This window comes from Rattus norvegicus, chromosome 9 (assembly GCF_021556685.1).
Source record: "Rattus norvegicus strain SHRSP/BbbUtx chromosome 9, alternate assembly SHRSP_T2T, whole genome shotgun sequence".
In the NCBI taxonomy this organism is placed as follows: Eukaryota; Metazoa; Chordata; class Mammalia; order Rodentia; family Muridae; genus Rattus; species Rattus norvegicus.
The window spans coordinates 63,428,525-63,447,736 of record NC_141542.1 but is presented as its reverse complement, the minus strand read 5'-3'; the positions used below and the strand labels follow the sequence as shown (position 1 = coordinate 63,447,736).

Below are 19,212 nucleotides of genomic sequence, written 5' to 3'. Positions count from 1 at the left end.
TGGCAGGATTAATATAGTAAAAATGGCCATTTTACCAAAAGCAATCTACAGATTCAATGCAATCCCCATCAAAATACCAATCCAATTCTTCAAAGAGTTAGACAGAACAATTTGCAAATTCATCTGGAATAACAAAAAACCCAGGATAGCTAAAGCTATCCTCAACAATAAAAGGACTTCAGGGGGAATCACTATCCCTGAACTCAAGCAGTATTACAGAGCAATAGTGATAAAAACTGCATGGTATTGGTACAGAGACAGACAGATAGACCAATGGAATAGAATTGAAGACCCAGAAATGAACCCACACACCTATGGTCACTTGATTTTTGACAAAGGAGCCAAAACCATCCAATGGAAAAAAGATAGCATTTTCAGCAAATGGTGCTGGTTCAACTGGAGGGCAACATGTAGAATAATGCAGATCGATCCATGCTTATCACCCTGTACAAAGCTTAAGTCGAAGTGGATCAAGGACCTCCACATCAAACCAGACACACTCAAACTAATAGAAGAAAAACTAGGGCAGCATCTGGAACACATGGGCACTGGAAAAAATTTCCTGAACAAAACACCAATGGCTTATGCTCTAAGATCAAGAATTGACAAATGGGATCTCATAAAACTGCAAAGCTTCTGTAAGGCAAAGGACACTGTGGTTAGGACAAAACGGCAACCAACAGATTGGGAAAAGATCTTTACCAACCCTACAACAGATAGAGGCCTTATATCCAAAATATACAAAGAACTCAAGAAGTTAGACCGCAGGGAAACAAATAACCCTATTAAAAAATGGGGTTCAGAGCTAAACAAAGAATTCACAGCTGAGGAATGCCGAATGGCTGAGAAACACCTAAAGAAATGTTCAACATCTTTAGTCATAAGGGAAATGCAAATCAAAACAACCCTGAGATTTCACCTCACACCAGTGCGATTGGCTAAGATCAAAAACTCAGGTGACAGCAGATGCTGGCGAGGTTGTGGAGAAAGAGGAACACTCCTCCATTGTTGGTGGGATTGCAGACTGGTAAAACCATTCTGGAAATCAGTCTGGAGGTTCCTCAGAAAATTGGACATTGAACTGCCTGAGGATCCAGCTATACCTCTCTTGGGCATATACCCAAAAGATGCCTCAACATATAAAAGAGACACGTGCTCCACTATGTTCATCGCAGCCTTATTTATAATAGCCAGAAACTGGAAAGAACCCAGATGCCCATCAACAGATGAATGGATACAGAAAATGTGGTACATCTACACAATGGAATACTACTCAGCTATCAAAAACAACGAGTTTATGAAATTCGTAGGCAAATGGTTGGAACTGGAAAATATCATCCTGAGTGAACTAACCCAATCACAGAAAGACATACATGGTATGCACTCATTGATAAGTGGCTATTAGCCCAAATGCTTGAATTACCCTAGATCCCTAGAACAAACGAAACTCAAGACGGATGATCAAAATGTGAATGCTTCACTCCTTCTTTAAATGAGGAAAAAGAATACCCTTGGCAGGGAAGGGAGAGGCAAAGATTAAAACAGAGACTGAAGGAACACCCATTCAGAGCCTGTCCCACATTTGGCCCATACATATACAGCCACCCAATTAGACAAGATGGATGAAGCAAAGAAGTGCAGACCGACAGGAGCCGGATGTAGATCGCTCCTGAGAGACACAGCCAGAATACAGCAAATACAGAGGCGAATGCCAGCAGCAAACCACTGAACTGAGAATAGGTCCCCTATTGAAGGAATCAGAGAAAGAACTGGAAGAGCTTGAAGGGGCTTGAGACCCCAAAAGTACAACAATGCCAAGCAACCAGAGCTTCCAGGGACTAAGCCACTACCTAAAGACTATACATGGACTGACCCTGGACTCTGACCCCATAGGTAGCAATGAATATCCTAGTAAGAGCACCAGTGGAAGGGGAAGCCCTGGGTCCTGCTAAGACTGAACCCCCAGTGAACTAGTCTATGGGGGGAGGGCGGCAATGGTGGGAGGGTTGGGAGGGGAACACCCATAAGGAAGGGGAGGGGGGAGGGGGATGTTTGCCCGGAAACCGGGAAAGGGAATAACACTCGAAATGTATATAAGAAATACTCAAGTTAATAAAAAAAAAAAAAAAAAAAAAAAAGAATTTACTGCCTGCTAGACCACTGAATTTCAAAGGTAAAACATTGTATTGCCACCCTGACCTTTTCATGTTCAAAGGGGATTCCAGTAATAGCCACTCCAAGAGAGGTAGAAGCCTGCAATGCCCTGTGCAAATAGGATGTGGCCACTTCTACATTGTGTTAATGCTTTTTCCTATGTATGGCTACTTACTGTTTTACTATTAACTTGCTTATAGCATCATTTATCAGATAATTGTCACAATAGTGTTCCTCTTCATATTCCTCAATTCTACCCTCCTCTATTCAGACTTGACTTAGAATGTTTTTAAATGTGTATCTATACAAGACCTATTTATAAATCCTTTGAGGATTCTCCTTTGTGTTTATAGTAAGATCCCTAGCTCTTTGTGTGGCATAATTATTCTGTTCACCTTGTCTCTAAACCAAATATAGGCTGTAGGCTATGTTCTAGCAGTTTTGAAAAAACAATATTGTTGTGAACTTTTGCCTTGGTTTCAGCTTTTCTATTTCCTCATTCTGCCTGGCTGATTCCTGTCCAAAAAACTACTCAGACTTCACCTCCTATACTAATCTATAGAACCCTTTGCATTTGTTATATATTCATAATAGTTTGTAATTAGGAGCTTAATCTTAATTGTTCATTTACTTTGACATTTGAAACAGGCTCTTACTCTGGCCCCAGGCTGGCCTTGAACTCTTGGCATTCATCCTGTTTCAGTTTTCCAAGAGTTAGGATTTCATGAGTGAGCTGTCACATCTGGCTTCTTTATATTTTAATTTCTGCATTCTCTGATGATGTATATGTGTGTGTGTGTGTGTGTTTACTGAATACATGTGTTTAAATGTATTATAGATGCCCTTTCCATTCCTGCCTTCCTTGCTTTGAAGTTGATTGACTTGAGATTGTGTCACAGTACACAACTATGAGCAAAAACTGGATAGTGGACACAATATAGGGAATCATTCATTATTAGTTCAGCACACTAAAAAATAAAACTAAACTAAATTTGACCAACCCTAGATATAGCAACTATAAGACTGCAAGTTATAGCAACTATAAGACTGCAAGTTAAGCTTTCCATTGAAAATAGCCCCCATTTTAGCCAACTGAAATGTGATATGCGAAGCCTTAAGCATGTGGAAATGGAGGGCACTGTAGTGCAGGACTGTACTGTTCTTCAGAACTCCTTTATTAAAGTTCATTCTTTCATTTTTTTTTTTATTAACTTGAGTATTTCTTATATACATTTCGAGTGTTATTCCCTTTCCCGGTTTCCGGGCAAACATCCCCTTCCTCCCTCCCCTTCCTTATGGGTGTTCCCCTTCCCAGCCTCCCCCCATTGCCGCCCTCCCCCAAACAGTCTAGTTCACTGGGGGTTCAGTCTTAGCAGGACCCAGGGCTTCCCCTTCCACTGGTGCTCTTACTAGGATATTCATTGCTACCTATGAGGTCAGAGTCCAGGGTCAGTCCATGTATAGTCTTTAGGTAGTGGCTTAGTCCCTGGAAGCTCTGGTTGCTTGGCATTGTTGTACATATGGGGTCTCAAGCCCCTTCAAGCTCTTCCAGTTCTTTCTCTGATTCCTTCAACGGGGGTTCCGTTCTCAGTTCAGTGGTTTGCTGCTGGCATTCACCTATGTATTTGCTGTATTCTGGCTGAGTCTCTCAGGAGAGATCTACATCCGGCTCCTGTCGGTCTGCACTTCTTTGCTTCATCCATCTTGTCTAATTGGATGGCTGTATATGTATGGGCCACATGTGGGGCAGGCTCTGAATGGGTGTTCCTTCAGTGTCTGTTTTAATCTTTGCCTCTCTATTCCCTACCAAGGGTATTCTTGTTCCCCTTTTAAAGAAGGAGTGAAGCATTCACATTTTGATCATCCGTCTTGAGTTTCATGTGTTCTAGGCATCTAGGGTAATTCAAGCATTTGGGCTAATAGCCACTTATCAATGAGTGCATACCATGTGTGTTTTTCTGTGATTGGGTTAGCTCACTCAGAATGATATTTTCCAGTTCTTTCATTTTTTTTAATACTTTATTTTCATGTATATATCTGTGTGTTCACACATACATTCAGGCATCTGTGAAGGCCAGAAGAGGGTGTCAGATCTCCTGGGAGTTACAGGTAGTTGTGAGCCACCTGGCATGAGTTCTGAGAGCTTCCCAGGATTATCATCCCAGCTATAAAATGTAGTCTTTTTGAGTCAATGACTATTAAGTGCTAGTACACCAAATATGTATTTTCTTTTCCTAATTATTTTGGTTTGCAAATAATAATCATTAATACTGTTGTATGAAAGCTACTAAAAGTGAGCATACTAAAAGAAAAGATACAGTCAGGAAAAACATCATTTTGTGTGATGATGTGCATGTTGTGTGCACATTGCTGGGAATTGATTGGAGTCTCATGCATGTTAGTTGTACACTGCTGTAGAGCTAACCTATACTCCAGTGCAAATTTAATCTTTTTCCATTGAAAAGGGTAAACTTTTGAGTATCCCATTTTAAACACTAGTGAGAGCAATGTGGTTTGAAGAAAACAGCAAAAAGATTGTTCTTTTCCTAGATTCTAAGAAAAAGATGTGTTGTAAAGGTACTTCTTTTTTCTTAAAAAGCAGTAACAGTTTATCAAAGTATCTTTAAATTAGCCTCTTACATTTGATGTAAAACTATATCCACGTAAAATTAATCATTTATGTCACCGATTAACTAATGCAAAGGACAATGAGAACATTTTTACATCTCATGAGTTTTAATCTGTTTTCTCATGTTTCTAGTGTCAACTTTATGTAAACTTTCTGGTTTTTGAGTTAGAATCTGAGGTGTTCTTTAGTCTAAGCATGCCAGGTATTTCACCACCAAACCACACCCCAGCTTTATAGATGAGTGATCTATATAACAAGATCTACCCATTTTAAACGTGTAGTTGGATTAAATTTTTAATTTTTTTCTGAGAATCGCATACTTGAATACTGTATTTACACTATTCCACCCTTTTCCCCCAACTGTTCCTTTATTCCCCCACACACACACTCTAAAGTTTACAACCTCTTGTTATTGTTGTGCATACATATATGTGTATAGAAATATAATCTGCTGGGTCCATTTAGTGTCCTCACATGTGTATGTGTTAGGATCAGATAATTGATCAGAGGGTTTGTGCCTGGAAAGGACTGGGGCTTCTTCCTCGCCTTAGATCATTTATGTTCCCGTATGACAGACACACACAGCCTTTATATTTTTTTAATATACCTTAGGAGCACAGTAGATGGGCAGCTGCTTGCCCTCCATGCTGTTAGAATTTTCTTCCCTGTCAGTAACCCAAAGTTATCACATACTATTTGCTATGTTCCACCTTGGCTGCTCTTTACCCGATTGGGCAGCCCTATAGGCCTCATTTTCCTGGCCCTTAGCCCAGGGCTGCACTTCTCCTCCTTCCTGCATATTCTTCCACGGCAGCCTTTCTCTCCAGGCCTGCAAACCTCAACCCTGCCTATATCTCTTCTGCCCAGTTACTGGGTGTTAGGGGCAGGGTCCCAGGGACTACCTGCAGACTCCAGGTCTGGGGGCTGTACTCAGCATTAGAGTCGACTGTAAACGACAAAACCTCAACACCATCCATGTTGGCTCATCAACTATTGTTACACTGTGTAGGCCGTCATACTGCTGAGAAGTCCTGAGTGCACTTTCTCTGTTATGGATAGAAGATGCTATCTTACAGCGGATATCCTGGATTTCTGAGTCTTACAGTCTTTCCACATCTTCGACTGCAGTGTTCTCTAAGCTAGCTTAGCATAGAGATTGTGTTATAGATGTTGGGTACCTCACAATCAGTTGCTCTCTGCATTTTAACCAGATGTGGATTTGTGTAACGGTCTCTGCTGCAAAAAGGAGCTTATTTGATGAAGTGAAAGTTACACTCACTGTGGGAATAAGGATAAGAATGCAGTTAGACATTTCACTGCTTTAGGAAAGTGACAGTAGTAGGTTTTCTAGAGTCCAAGACCTAACCAACCTAGAATGCTTCCAGGTCCGGCTGGATTCCTCCTTTATCTGAAATGGGTAGTGTATTCAGTAGTGCGAAAATTTGTCTTCTGTTTTTGTCAATTTAGATGCACACACACACACACACACACACACACACACACACACGCACAGTTTGTTCATTAGTGGTGAATAAAACTCTTATGATATGTGTATATACCTGTGTATATACACATAGATACATACCACATTTTGTCTTATCATTACTCTGTTGATAAGCATTTAGGCTGGTTTCTTGCTGTTGTGGAGTGTAGTAATAAATATAGATATAGTATATGTTAACATTCATATTTGTTTAATGAACATGTTCCTCTTGATTGCCCATGTTCTGGTTTTTAACCAAATGAAACATACCCCCAGAAAGCTTTATACGTCGTAGATACGGAACATAATTTTTCACAATTTTATGAAAACCTAACTTGTTAGTTTAAATTATATACTCTTTCACAAATAGCCTAGAACCATCATGAGGCTTAATTGTAAGGATGAACTCTGCATTTGATTCCCTCTGTTGTTTGCTTTTCAGGGGATGTATGTATTTTTGCATGCAGTAAAAGGAACGCCTTTTGAGACTCCCGATCAGGGTAGAGCAAGGCTGCTAACCCACTGGGAACAGCTTGACTATGGAGTACAGTTTACATCTTCTCGGAAGTTTTTCACAATTTTTCCAATAATTCTATAAGTGTTAGAAGGGTTAAGAGATAATATATTGCGTAAGAGAATAGTGTTTATTTATCAGATTTTATTAAGAACTTTTATCAGCAAGTAGTGGCAATAAGTAGTCATAAGGTACAGGTACAATTTTTAACACATTGGTAAGAAACCAGCTTTTACTTGAATTAGTACAGGTAGAAGTACTACTGATCATCAGTGAGTATAAGTCTAAGATACACAGATAAAAAAACATTTGTGTCTTTGTTTCTAAGGAAATTATGGGTACACTATTATTTTGTATCACATTATCAACCTAAGGAATGATTTACTGATGATAATTATATTGATTTCTGTCTTAGGGTTTTATTGCTGTGAACAAACACGATGACCAATGCAAATTTTATAAAAGACAACATTTAATTGGGGCTGGCTTACAGGTTCAGAGGTTCAGTCCATTATCATCAAGGTGGGAACATGGCAGCATCCAGGCAGGCATGGTACAGGAGGAGCTGAGAGTTCTACATCGTCATCTGAAGGAAGCTGGGAGTAGACTGAGCACCCCCAGGCAGCTAGGAGGAGGGTGTCTAAGCCCATTCCCACAGTGACACACGTCCTCCAACTAGGCCACACCTTCTAATAGTGCCAGGCCCTGGGCCAAGCACATGTAAACCACCACATTCCATGCCCTGGCCTCCGTCGGGTTGTTTAAACACATGAGTGTATGGAGGCCATACCTAAATTTAGCACAATAAGAAAGTACATTTCTTCTGAGATCCATTCAATCACTTACCTGTAATCCCCGAATAAACTTCACACTCCGCCATCTCCATGTCTGGTGTCACGCGGTCTTCAGAGCTTCAACTCCTTTTTCATCTTTGCTGACTGCAACAAACGTCTTTCTCCTGAGCTGGTTTCACTCCCTATTAGCAGCTTTCCTCAGAGATAGCCCGTGGCTCTGGCATCTTTAACATCTTTGGGTCTCCAAGGCAGCTTCAATGTTACAACTTGTTTCAATGTCTTGGATCCACACATGATTCTCCAAAAGGCTGGCCTCACTTCTCCAGCTCTGTCCTCTGTAGCACTCAGGTTGATCCACCCCACTGCCTCAGCTGTTCTTGGTGATCATCCCATGGTACTAGCATCTCCAATACACTGCGGTCTTCCATTGCAACTAGGCTTCACCCATAGCCTCTCACAGGCTCTCTTCATGGTGTCAAGCCTCAACTCCTTTCTATGACCCCTTCAGTCCTGGGCTGTCAATTGCAACTGAGGGTGCAATGGCCTTCCATGTTCTCTCACAGTGCCCAGCCTCAGCTGCTCTTCATGACCCCTTCAAGCCTTCAAAACCAGTACCACCTGGGTGACTCTTACACATTACCAAGTACAGCTGCAGCAGGAGGTACAACCTTGTCTATCTCTGGAACACTCCTTTTTTGTGCTCTCAGAAAACACTTCCCAGAAGATTTTTCCTCAGTGATGATGGTCTCTTTCTTAACTCCAGTAATCTCTTGAATATAAAGTCAGAGACCCATGGCTGAAGCTGCTGAGTTCTGCTGCTTGCAGGAGCTGGAACATTGCCCCCTTGTTCTATTACATCATCACTAACTTTTTCTTTCCTAACTCCTTCACTGCCTAAACTTGGCTGTCCTGGATCTCGCTCTGTAGATTGACCTTGAATTTAGAAATCTGTATGCCTGTCTCCTGGGAGTAAAGGTTTGTACTAAGTTGCCTGGAACTAACTTCACTGGGTGGGATCTTGCCCCAAGGTCATTACTCCCTTAATTCAATTTAATATCCTTGAACACAGGATTCAGCTCCATTTCACTTCCTGGTGGCCCTTTAATACTCAAACCATATTTTCTATTTTTCTTTCTCAACTTCCCTCTTTTCATTAAAATGCTCTTCGTGAGACCTAACCAGAGAACAAAATCTATGATGGGCATTTCTGAGACTTCCTTTGTCAATGCAATTAATCTGAGTCTTTTCACCTTAGCCTTAGGCAGACTCTTCTGTCGTGGGCAAAAAGCAGCCACATTCTTCACCAAAATACCACAAAAGCAGTCTTTGCAGCACACCTCAAAACTCTTCTCCTTTGAAACCTCTTGGGCCAGGCCTGCACAATTCAAATCACACTCAGTAACAAAGACTTCCGCATTCCTACTAAAATAGCCCATTAAGCCCCATTTAAAGCATTTCACTGCTTTCCAAATCCAAAGTCCCAAAGTCCACATTCTTCTAAACAAAAGCATAGTCAGGCCTATCACAGCAATACCCCAGTTCCTGGTACCAACTTCTCTCTTAGTTAGGGTCTTATTGCTGTGAATAGACACCATGACCAATGTAAGTTTTATAAAGGACAACATTAAATTGGGGCTAGCTTACGGGTTCAGAGGTTCAGTCCATTATCATCAAGGTGGGAGCATGGCAGCATCACAGCATCCAGGCAGGTGTGGTGCAGGAGGAGCTGAGAGTTCTACATCTTCACCCGAAGCAAACCAGGAACAGACTGAGCATCCTCAGGCAGGTAGGACGAGGGTCTCCAAGCCCATTCCCACAGTGACACGTCCTCCAACAAGGTCACACCTTCTAATAGTGCCACTCCCTGGGCCAAGCATATTGCAAACCGTCACAATTCTCTTTTCCTGCAAATCCCCAGTTCTATCTAAAATCACCCACTTCCCTCCTTGGCTTCTTTCAGAATGTGTTTCTTGTTTTGACACATTTGAATTTTAAAATACACTTTATTACATGGATTAGCATGTAGACAGTACATGCACATGTAAAAACAGGACTAGGGGTAGAATAGTTAGTTTTTACCATGTGAGCTGTGCAACCATGTTTTCTGATTTATATGTTTTTTTCCTGTTTCTATTTCTTTTTTTTTTTTCCTTTTCTTTTTTTTTGGAGCTGGGGACCGAACCCAGGGCCTTGCGCTTGCTAGGCAAGCACTCTACCACTGAGCTAAATCCCCAACCCCCCTGTTTCTATTTCTAAATGTTGTTCAGACTAGCAAAATTGACTTTATGACTCTCCAAAGGGTTATGACCTTTAGTTAAGAAAACACAAAGCTGCTGGGGATTTAGCTCAGTGGTAGAGCGCTTACCTAGGAAGCGCAAGGCCCTGGGTTTGGTCCCCAGCTCCGAAAAAAAGAACCAAAAAAAAAAAAAAAAAAAAAAAAAGAAAACACAAAGCTAAATCGTTCTTTGGAGGCTCAAGGTAAGACCTGGATGTTGCAACATAACCTGTTACATAAATCATGGGAAAATAGACCATTTGTAGGATCGGAGGAGGTACAGATGGTATTAGTTCTTTATTATGTAATCTTCCTTATATAATCATTACATTTACTATCTGAGTCCATACCATGTTGTATCCTTAGATCTTTAGTGCAGTTAATAATAAATATTTCCGTTAGCATGACTTACCACAAAAAACACTGTCTAGAGTGGAGAACACAGGCTCAGTGGTTACCTAACTTTGAGAAGCTGCTTAATCCATCCTTTGCTCAGTTTCTTAATCTGTGAGATAGGATAATAAGTACCTGTCAGGTATTGTAAGAATTAAATGGTTATATATAATGTAAAATATTACTGTATGCATAGTAAATAAGAAATATACCACCTAAGAATTAGCTTTCTTATTAGTATTATGATTTATGTACACTTTATTTATACAGATGTTTTCATGGTCATGATTAGATTATGATTTTGCAGAGAAGAACTCAGATAGCTTGTACATGATATGTATCACACATAACTTAATTTTAACACTATAGTATATTGCTTCACACATAATAGTATATCAGTGTAATCTGAATTAGGTGAAAAGACTTTGTAAGGGGTAAGTTTTGGATAGATATATTCACAGTAAGAACATTTTCAAGAGAAAGGATCATAAATAACTTTTTTTCCTTTTTTCCTTCAAATTTTTGAATTCTGTGGAAATGAGTTTTGTCACATTAAAATTAAACTCAAAAAAAGTCTCTATAATCTAACAGAAGTAAATATAGTAATAGGCATAAAGGCTAGACGGTCCTAACTCTGGGTGTCGGCTATATTGATTTTAAGCTGTATGACATTGACGGAAAAAAAACTCACACATTTATCCTCTTGATAATATGGTCAACCAAAATACAAATTACTGAAAAATCTGTTCTGCAAAGTAAAAATAAGACCGACAATAAATCTAATTACATAGAAAAAATAATTTTATTCATTTTAGAATGTTATTTTCTAATTGTAACTTTTATGCTTTGAGATTTTTTAATAAATATGTACCTATACAAAGCAGAAAGACAAAGACAATTTAGCATGTATATTAAATTTAAAATTGTAGAGAAACTTAGCTAGGCATAATGGTACACCCTGTAATCTCAGCATTCAGGACTTGAAGTAGGAAGACATAGAATTCAACAGTAGGCAGATAAGATAGGCTAAAATTAACAAGATGGATTCTGACAAGAACTCTTAGCTTTTGGTTTAGTAAGTCCATTTTGTTAAGTGTTTGAAGGGGAAAGCCATCGATAGCTCATGTTGAAGATCTGAGGTTTTGTAACCACAAAGTGAATCAGTGATGTGGCCATTAAGTCAAAACAGCTGAGGTGATAACAGACTGAAAAAAAAAAGTCTCATCTTGTCACCTCTTGTCTCTAGCTTGCATTCTATACATTAAAAAACAAAGCAGTTCTTACGGCAACTGTGCAAGTGGGAGAAATGTGAGGCTATTTTATGGACAATGGTAGCTAGCAGCTGTAATAGTGCTTATTCAATACTGTTTACAGTTTAAACACGTAGCTGAAGAGTTACATGCATAAAGATTAGGATTTTGGCTCACTATAAACAGCTTATAACTACTATAAGATGGGTCATGCTGTCCTCTATTACTGTTAAGTCACAACTTAATGGAGGAAGGCTCATCAGTGCTGATTTGAGCTAATGCAGTGTACGGAATTAATCTTTCAGTACTTTTCTAACTTAGTGCTGTGCCATCAAAACATCTATTCGGGTAACGACACAGATACTTTTAAGTAGCTGTTGTTATGCTCTCTTAGAATCTATAGTTTGGTAGACAGTAGCACCGTAAACCGAAAACCCAAAAAGGCTAGTTTTCAAATTGGTGGAAAATTAACATATTAACTATTTCTGGGAAAATACAGAGATCCTTTGAAACACATGTTCCTCTCATGAATTATTCTCAAACCACGTGCTTCTCTCATTGCACTGTTAACATACAGGAAGGGCAGAGATTCACTCTCTCCCTTCCCTACTTCAACTGTGCGTGGCCTCTACACACTTGGAGAGTGGGGAGCTTCCTCAGAAGTTAAGTTTGTGTGATTCAGCAGTTCTGCTTTGTGGAATGGTGTGGATCTAAAACGTTCTTCCAAAAGTCAGTGCTAAAAGCTTGATTGCCGTGCAAGATGCTCTCAGGAGATAGAGCCTACTCCTTAGGGTTGCATATCCCGTCTCCAGATTGGTTCTCCTTATTTGTTGTTTCTCAGCTGACAGTGAGGTGAGCGTGGTCTTCCTCCATGTGCTCCCGTCATGGTTCTCCACCTGATCACAGTCCTAAAAACATGAACTTTTTATCGGAAATGGTGAGCCAAAGCAACTTTTCATCCTCTGAAAGTGTTCTTCATGACAACGATGAAAAGCTCACTTAGTATATATCTGAAAGAAGTAAAAGCAGGAACATGGATGCATGAACATACATGTTCACAGCAGCATTCTGCACGATAGCCACAAGATAGAAGCAGTCCACATGCCCATATCAAAAGGTGAGTGGATAAAATAACACACACAGTGAAAAGTGATTCTGTGTTTAAAAGGGAATTTTGACATATGGTAGAAAACAGGTTAACCTCAAAAACACTGTGAAAGTCACAATATGACAAATGTGGTTATGATTTCCACTTACATTCATAAAGACAAAGGACAATAGTTGTTGCCAAGATTGAAGTATTAATATTGACCAGCTACTAAATTCTAGTCGGGGAAGATGAATTTTGGAGAGCAATGGTAGTGAAGACTGGAACAATGAGAGTTCTTCAGACCATGTATGTTCTGTCTTTGCCATAAGAAGATAACCTGAAGGACAAGTTGTAAAGTACAATACCTCACCAAGCAAAATGTAAGGGAAATAAAACCTTCCAAAAGTGAAACCAGACTAACAGTATTTCCTGTAGTATGAGGATTTTTCTCACATCAAAGGCGGTATTGCTTATTAAAACTGGAAAGAGGGCTGGAGAGATGGCTCAGCGGTTAAGAGCACCCGACTGCTCTTCCAGAGGTCATGAGTTCAATTCCCAGCAACCACATGGTGGCTCACAACCATTGAAAGATCCCACGCAGAGAGACCCTTACTCAAGTCTTGGGAAATCGCGGACCCCAGACACAGAGAGACCATTTTGGATGTAATAAGCAAAGGCGAGGTTTATTACGGAGACCTATTACAGAGATCTCCGGGCCGACACGTATCCCGCGCAGGAGACAGAGGTGTCGGCCCCGAGAGGCTGGGAAAAAGAGTATTTAAAGGCAGAGGCTGTGAGCACCAGGGGATGGGGGATGTCAAAGGGGAATGTACCACAAGTTACAAGATTGTTTTATGGCTCCAGGAGATAAGGGGACGCCAGAAGGTTTTATGGCCCCCTGGTTCCTGGAACAGAGCTACTAAATCAGGAGAAGGGTAGGGTCTTCAGGTCCTCATTATTTTTAAACGTTTGTCAAAACTGATGGAGCATTTGTATTTGAAACACCTCTGGTTAGGCTTGGGCTGTCCGGTTTCTTGGAGTGCTCTCTGTAGGACACAATGGCTGAAAAGCACAAGTAGGGGCTTATCAGGGTCTGGAGGACATCTGGTTAAAGTATGACTCTGAGTAAGCTGGGGGGATGTCTTTGGATGGTTTATGGCTCAGTCCTCGATAGCCTGAGCTGGTTCTTGCATTCCTTTTCTTTATCTTTATGGCCTGCTATTCCTGGCGGCAGGGCTTAGCCCTGAGTTTGTGGCTTTTGGGGCTAACTCTTTTAATTTTATATTTTTAAACCTAGAATTCGTATAATTTTCTTTTCACCATCTGTAAAGAGATTTGATGCCCCCTTCTGGTGTATCTGAAGACAGCTACAGTATATATATATATATATATATATATATATATATATATAATAAAATAAATCTTAAAACAAAAACAAACAAACAAATAAATTGGGGCTGGAGAGATGGCTCAGTGGTTAAGAGCACCGACTGCTCTTCCTGAGGTCCTGAGTTCGAATCCCAGCAACCACATGGTGGCTCACAACCATCTGTAATGAGATCTGATGTCCTCTTCTGGTGTGTCTGAAGGCAGCTACAGTATACCAATATACAATAAAATAAAATCTTTAAAAAAAAAAAAAACTGGAAAGGAGAAAGGCAGGTGGCCATAGAGTGCATGCCTGATTTGAAACTGGTATATGGCTCAAGCGGGAAATACTAGCCATTAAGAGCACTAGACTTATTTCTACAGCTTCCATCAAATGCATATAATCTGCATTTGATCTTCATTGTGGATTATTGAAAACAAAGAGTTGAGGCCAGCAGACTCACCATCCTAGTCCCAGCATCAATACATTTTTAACAAGTTAATTAATTACTAGTTCTGATGGCTTTTAAATAGTTTTCTAGCAATTTGTGATGTGTGACTCAGTAGCCTAGAGTCCAGTCACTTCCAAGCCAAACCCTGGAAAGGATCAGATGCAGAAACCAAGGAATTAGGTCATGATCTTACCAGGCTACAGATCCATCATTCGAACCACTCAGCCTTCCCCAGGTTACTCCGTGTGCATTTCCATTTCTCTACCTTTCAATTCCCTGTCTTGAAGATCAAGGGTGGATCTTAAGTTTTTAGCTCTCAAAACCAAGGAAGTACCTGCCACAAAGGAAAAGTCCTGATGAATGTGTGATAAAATCCAGGTAGGCCTGTGGGAGTGGGTATTTGGAGCCCAATTACTATGGAGGCTAAAGGAAGAATTAAGTCCAGGAGTTAAGGGTCAGCTTGGACAACATAGCAAGAACCTGAATCATTGGTTTGTATAATATTTCATACACATGTACACACATCTAAGTGGAACATGTAAGGAATAGGTTTTGTAAGATTCTTCCTATTAAATTCACCTGAAGGTTACAAATGAGTTTGTCTTCCTGCATTTAACCAAACAGGTTCCAGAGTCAAAGTTGCCCTGGCCCATTCTAATGTTAGTTAGAGGCACTTACTCTGTGACTTTGAATTCATTCAAATTTAGTACCCAATTACCTGTAAGTAGGGTCATTGAACACAGTATCTCATGGATGTTCTCCTGACCACGCTGGCACAGAAGTGTTTTATTGTTATATATTGAAGAAAAATGTCTCAAGTTTTTAAAAGTAAGCTCAATATTGTAATTATGAACTTATTTGTAACTGCTCCTAGACTTTAGTATAAGTGTGATAAAATTTACCTGGTTGTTGTTGTTGTCGTTAAACAAAGCAAAGATGTGTATCCAAGCAAGCCTTTGCTTATTACAGTTTTTAAAGTTTAGGTAGAAAGGACATTCATTTGATTGTACTAACAAATTTATAAACCAAACCAACAAAATCAAAGCAAGATGCAATGATTACTACATGCCACACAGAAAGTTGACCTAATAATCTGGGACTATAGAATGCCACGCAGAAATATTTTTAAAATGTTCACCACTTATTACACTGACTTTGTGATGAGGCAGCCACAGGTGCTTCACTGGGATGGTAAATGGAGCAGTCGTTTAAACTGCACAACCAAAACCACTTCACTCTCTGAGAACCAAGCGCTGTATTTGCTGGTGTTCTGACTTCTGATGAAAATACTGTTTCCCCGTGAAAATGGAAGGTTTCTCAGGCCACTACTTTTTAAGTCTGGCGACAGTTTTCCTAAAATAGATGTACCCTATCCTTTTTCTCTTGGTGGCAGTAAAGTTCTAACCGAGGGCAGAACTCTTTCCTAAAATGTAGCAAGCACACTGTGGGCACAGTGCGGTGAACTGAATTTGGACACCTTTTCATGAGTCGCTATCAGTGTGACTTTGTATAAGTCCCGGTACTCACAAACCAGTTAGGAACGCCGCAGGCTACGAGAGGTCTTTCAGCCTTTCTTTAAGAAGCGCGGCTCTCAAGTCACAAGAAGTACCGCGGGGCCCAAGAGCAGTGGCGTCACTTCCGGGCGCCTGGGCGTAGTGCAAGCGCCTGCAGCTTCCTAAGGTGAATGGAGAGTGCTCCTGAGTCTTGTCCCAGGCGTTTGTTGCCACCAATAGAAATTCCTCCGTTTCCCAGCCAGCGGATTCCAGCTGTGTTGTCCGAATTGAGGAAACCTGATTCTTCCCTACAGGTCTGCTTTCCCAGTTGACGTGTTCACTTTATTTCCAACCTCAGTTTTGCTCATTCCTCACATGTGTGGGAATGCTAGGATGTTTATGTTCGGTGGTGGATTGCTATCTTTTGGGGAGGAGTTAATGTGGGGAGAAGGATTTAGGAAGAAGTGTGAGTGGTGAGGTGGAGATGTGAATGCAAAGATCAGATAAGTTTTACAGTTGCCTTTGCTAAGATGCCGTTTTCGGGGGATTTTGTTGTTTGTTTTTTTACAATGAACTTTATGAGAGGACTTGTTTCCAAAATACAAAATTAAATCCTGACTAGTGAGCATATACTTTAATAAACTGTCCAAATGCAGGGCTCTCTATTTTGTAAGAGAGAGGGGGGTGTCAAGAACCGGGAGGCCTTTATTTTTTCATTTATTCTATTTGCCTTTAACTTTAACGTCATTTTAAATAGGACTATCCACATAACTATTACACTATAACATTGACCGTTATATAAAGCGGATGTTGAGCATGGTTTACCCAAAATGTCTGGACCAGAAGTGTTTCAAATTAAAAAAAAAAAGTTATTTTTACAACAAAGACAACTTTTTTTTTTTATTTTGTGAAGTTCCACATTCATGACTGAGGATGAAACTCAGGAATAAATGTGAAATTCATGTTTTATTTATATACTTATAAACACAGTTAAAGCAATTTTATATAGCAATGTTTTAGTACTTTTCGTATTTTCAATAACAAATCAGGTAGGTAGAGTGGTTTAGAGTTTCACTTTGGGGATGCTCAACTTGAAATAGTAATCATTTTACATGTTTCTCATTTTTTCTCTTGCAAAATCTGATCTATTTGTATCGAGTGATTTCTAGGGCCTCTAAAATCTTAAGGACTTCGATAACTTTTTAAAAATGTTCTTAAAATTCTGTAAGTCTGCATACTTAAAAATAATATTCATTATTCTAAGTAAATGAATTAATTGTAAATGACATGGTATTTCTGTAATTCTTTTCTAGGAATTATTTGTAGAGTGTAAATATGCTAATGTTAAGTAAGACAGCAGGAGCTATTCCGAGACCACCAAGGAGTAACGTTCGTGGATTTATAAGAAGATTTAATGTTCAACCTAGAGCACTTTTTCATCATAAACTGGTGCTGGGAATTGAAACCAGCTGTGATGACACAGCAGCTGCTGTGGTGGATGAAACTGGAAATGTGCTGGGAGAAGCACTGCACTCCCAGACGGAAGTCCATCTGAAGTAAGTAGAAAGATTTGGGTCATTTTCTGCTTTTTTGCCCTTTTTTTTTTTAAGAAAAATGATACCACTCTTTTCCATTTATCATGTATAAAAGTCAAAATTTAATAGTTAAATTCTTCTCTATTGTGTTAGACCACTAAGTACCAGAATAAACAGCTATGCCTTGTGGTCCATGCCTTTAATACCAGCTTTAATGCCAGCACTGCAGAGGCAGGCAGATGTTCCAGGCCAACCAGTGCCACACAGCGAGACTCTGTCTCAAAAAAGAAACACAACAGACAAACAAGCAAAAACCTGCTGTACAAATATTTCATACCTTGTCCTGTCTTTCAAGGCTTCTCCAGTTCACAGTGCAATCTCAATGTTTGCCAATCCTTAGAACAAAAGGAAGCAACAGTCATTCACAGAACTAATAATTTTTATGATTTTTCTCTGACTGCCAGCTTTTTTCCTCTACATACATGGTCTCAACGGAAGTCCTGGAAAAGCATCACCTGATAGTTCAAAACATTCTATTCACATGTACATATAGAATTCGCATAGTAGTTAAGACATTGTTGTACGAAAGCTTGGGTTTATCAACCCAGCTGTTTGCAGATGACTGCAGGACTGGTGACTTAAATAATTGGACTAGATATAAAGTGTAAAATATACTTAGCTTTAGCCAATTGTCACTCAAGAATGTAAAATTTAAAAATCATTAGAGTATCATAATTTTCAAAAGAAAATGGAAATCCATATTTTAAACATAATCTCTAGTTTGTGTTTTTTAGATTATTAACTCAAAACACATTGAAATACATCTCAAAGTTATCAACTTCCAGGATTTGAAGAATGAAAAAAATGGCTGGTATTTTTGGTATTATTTTGGGCAAGTTCTTTATCCTCTCTGATTTCTTTTCCATATCAATAAGCAAGAAGAGCAGTTTCAGTGGGAATAATTTATGGAGGAAATGGAGTGAAACAACACACCATTGGAAACAAACTACATGGATATTGATGTGGTCAATAGACTACCAGAAGGTCCTTCTGTCATATAATGCACACAGACCTACAAAGAGCTACCAGTGCAAAGCAGCATAAAATCAATATCATATAATAATTACCATGCTAAGGACATTGTTTTAATTTACTGAGCTTTTGAATATTATCTTCACACACAGGCCTACTCTAAGCATATCACCTAAATCAGGTTCATTCTGTATCACTATGTTCTACATATTTTCTTTCTAATCCTTTTCACAATTTATACACTTGTTTGCCTGGTCATAATCTTTCCTCCAATCAATCTCTGTCTATATTGACCACTGTGCTACTCCTGTTGCCCTGCTAGCACAGTGTCTGATTCACAGGTCCTCAGTAAAGATAGAGAGAATATTGCTGTCCAAGCGAACACTAACAACAAAGGCAAAAAGACAAAACCATTCCACTTAACCAGAGTGTATACCCCTTGAGTGGAATGCTAGGCAAGTTTGTTCAGTAACATCATCCACACAGCTCAGCTTAGCATGAATTGGAAACCTACCGTTGCCAGGCAATACCTGGGACACTATGATTTCTAATATGCATATGATACATCTGAATAGCCCACCATATCCAATGGGTTTGCTGTCAGTGGTTGGGGTCAGGTTAGGTATTTGCAGGTTCTTGGCTACTTTCCCAAAGAATGGGAAAGGGCTCACATAGAGCAACAAAAGAAACAAAATGACAGCGCTGGCTATAAATGGATATACTGTCAAGACTGGCAGGAGGCCACCTGAT

At 39.7% G+C, this 19,212-nt stretch overlaps 1 protein-coding gene and 1 long non-coding RNA gene across 10 annotated transcripts in view; one reads left to right on the top strand and one right to left on the bottom strand.

The window, feature by feature from the left end:
* Positions 1 to 19,212, top strand: part of Osgepl1 (O-sialoglycoprotein endopeptidase-like 1) — a 34,572-nt gene that overhangs the window by 4,496 nt on the left and 10,864 nt on the right. For 4 of the 9 annotated variants that reach the window (XR_015628603.1, XR_015628602.1, XR_015628599.1 and 1 more), the window contains exons 1-2: positions 16,060 to 16,209; positions 17,209 to 17,451. Coding sequence is in view for 3 of the 9 variants with exons in the window: in XM_087565678.1 (XP_087421804.1) it covers positions 17,231 to 17,451 (221 nt within the window). In the remaining 6 variants the exon portion in view is untranslated. 9 annotated transcript variants of the gene reach the window in all.
* Positions 11,026 to 16,002, bottom strand: LOC148003716 (uncharacterized). The gene is made up of 3 exons (XR_015629498.1): positions 15,930 to 16,002; positions 14,596 to 14,736; positions 11,026 to 12,502 (listed from the first exon to the last, which is right to left on the bottom strand). It is a non-coding gene; the product is annotated as an uncharacterized LOC148003716 (long non-coding RNA).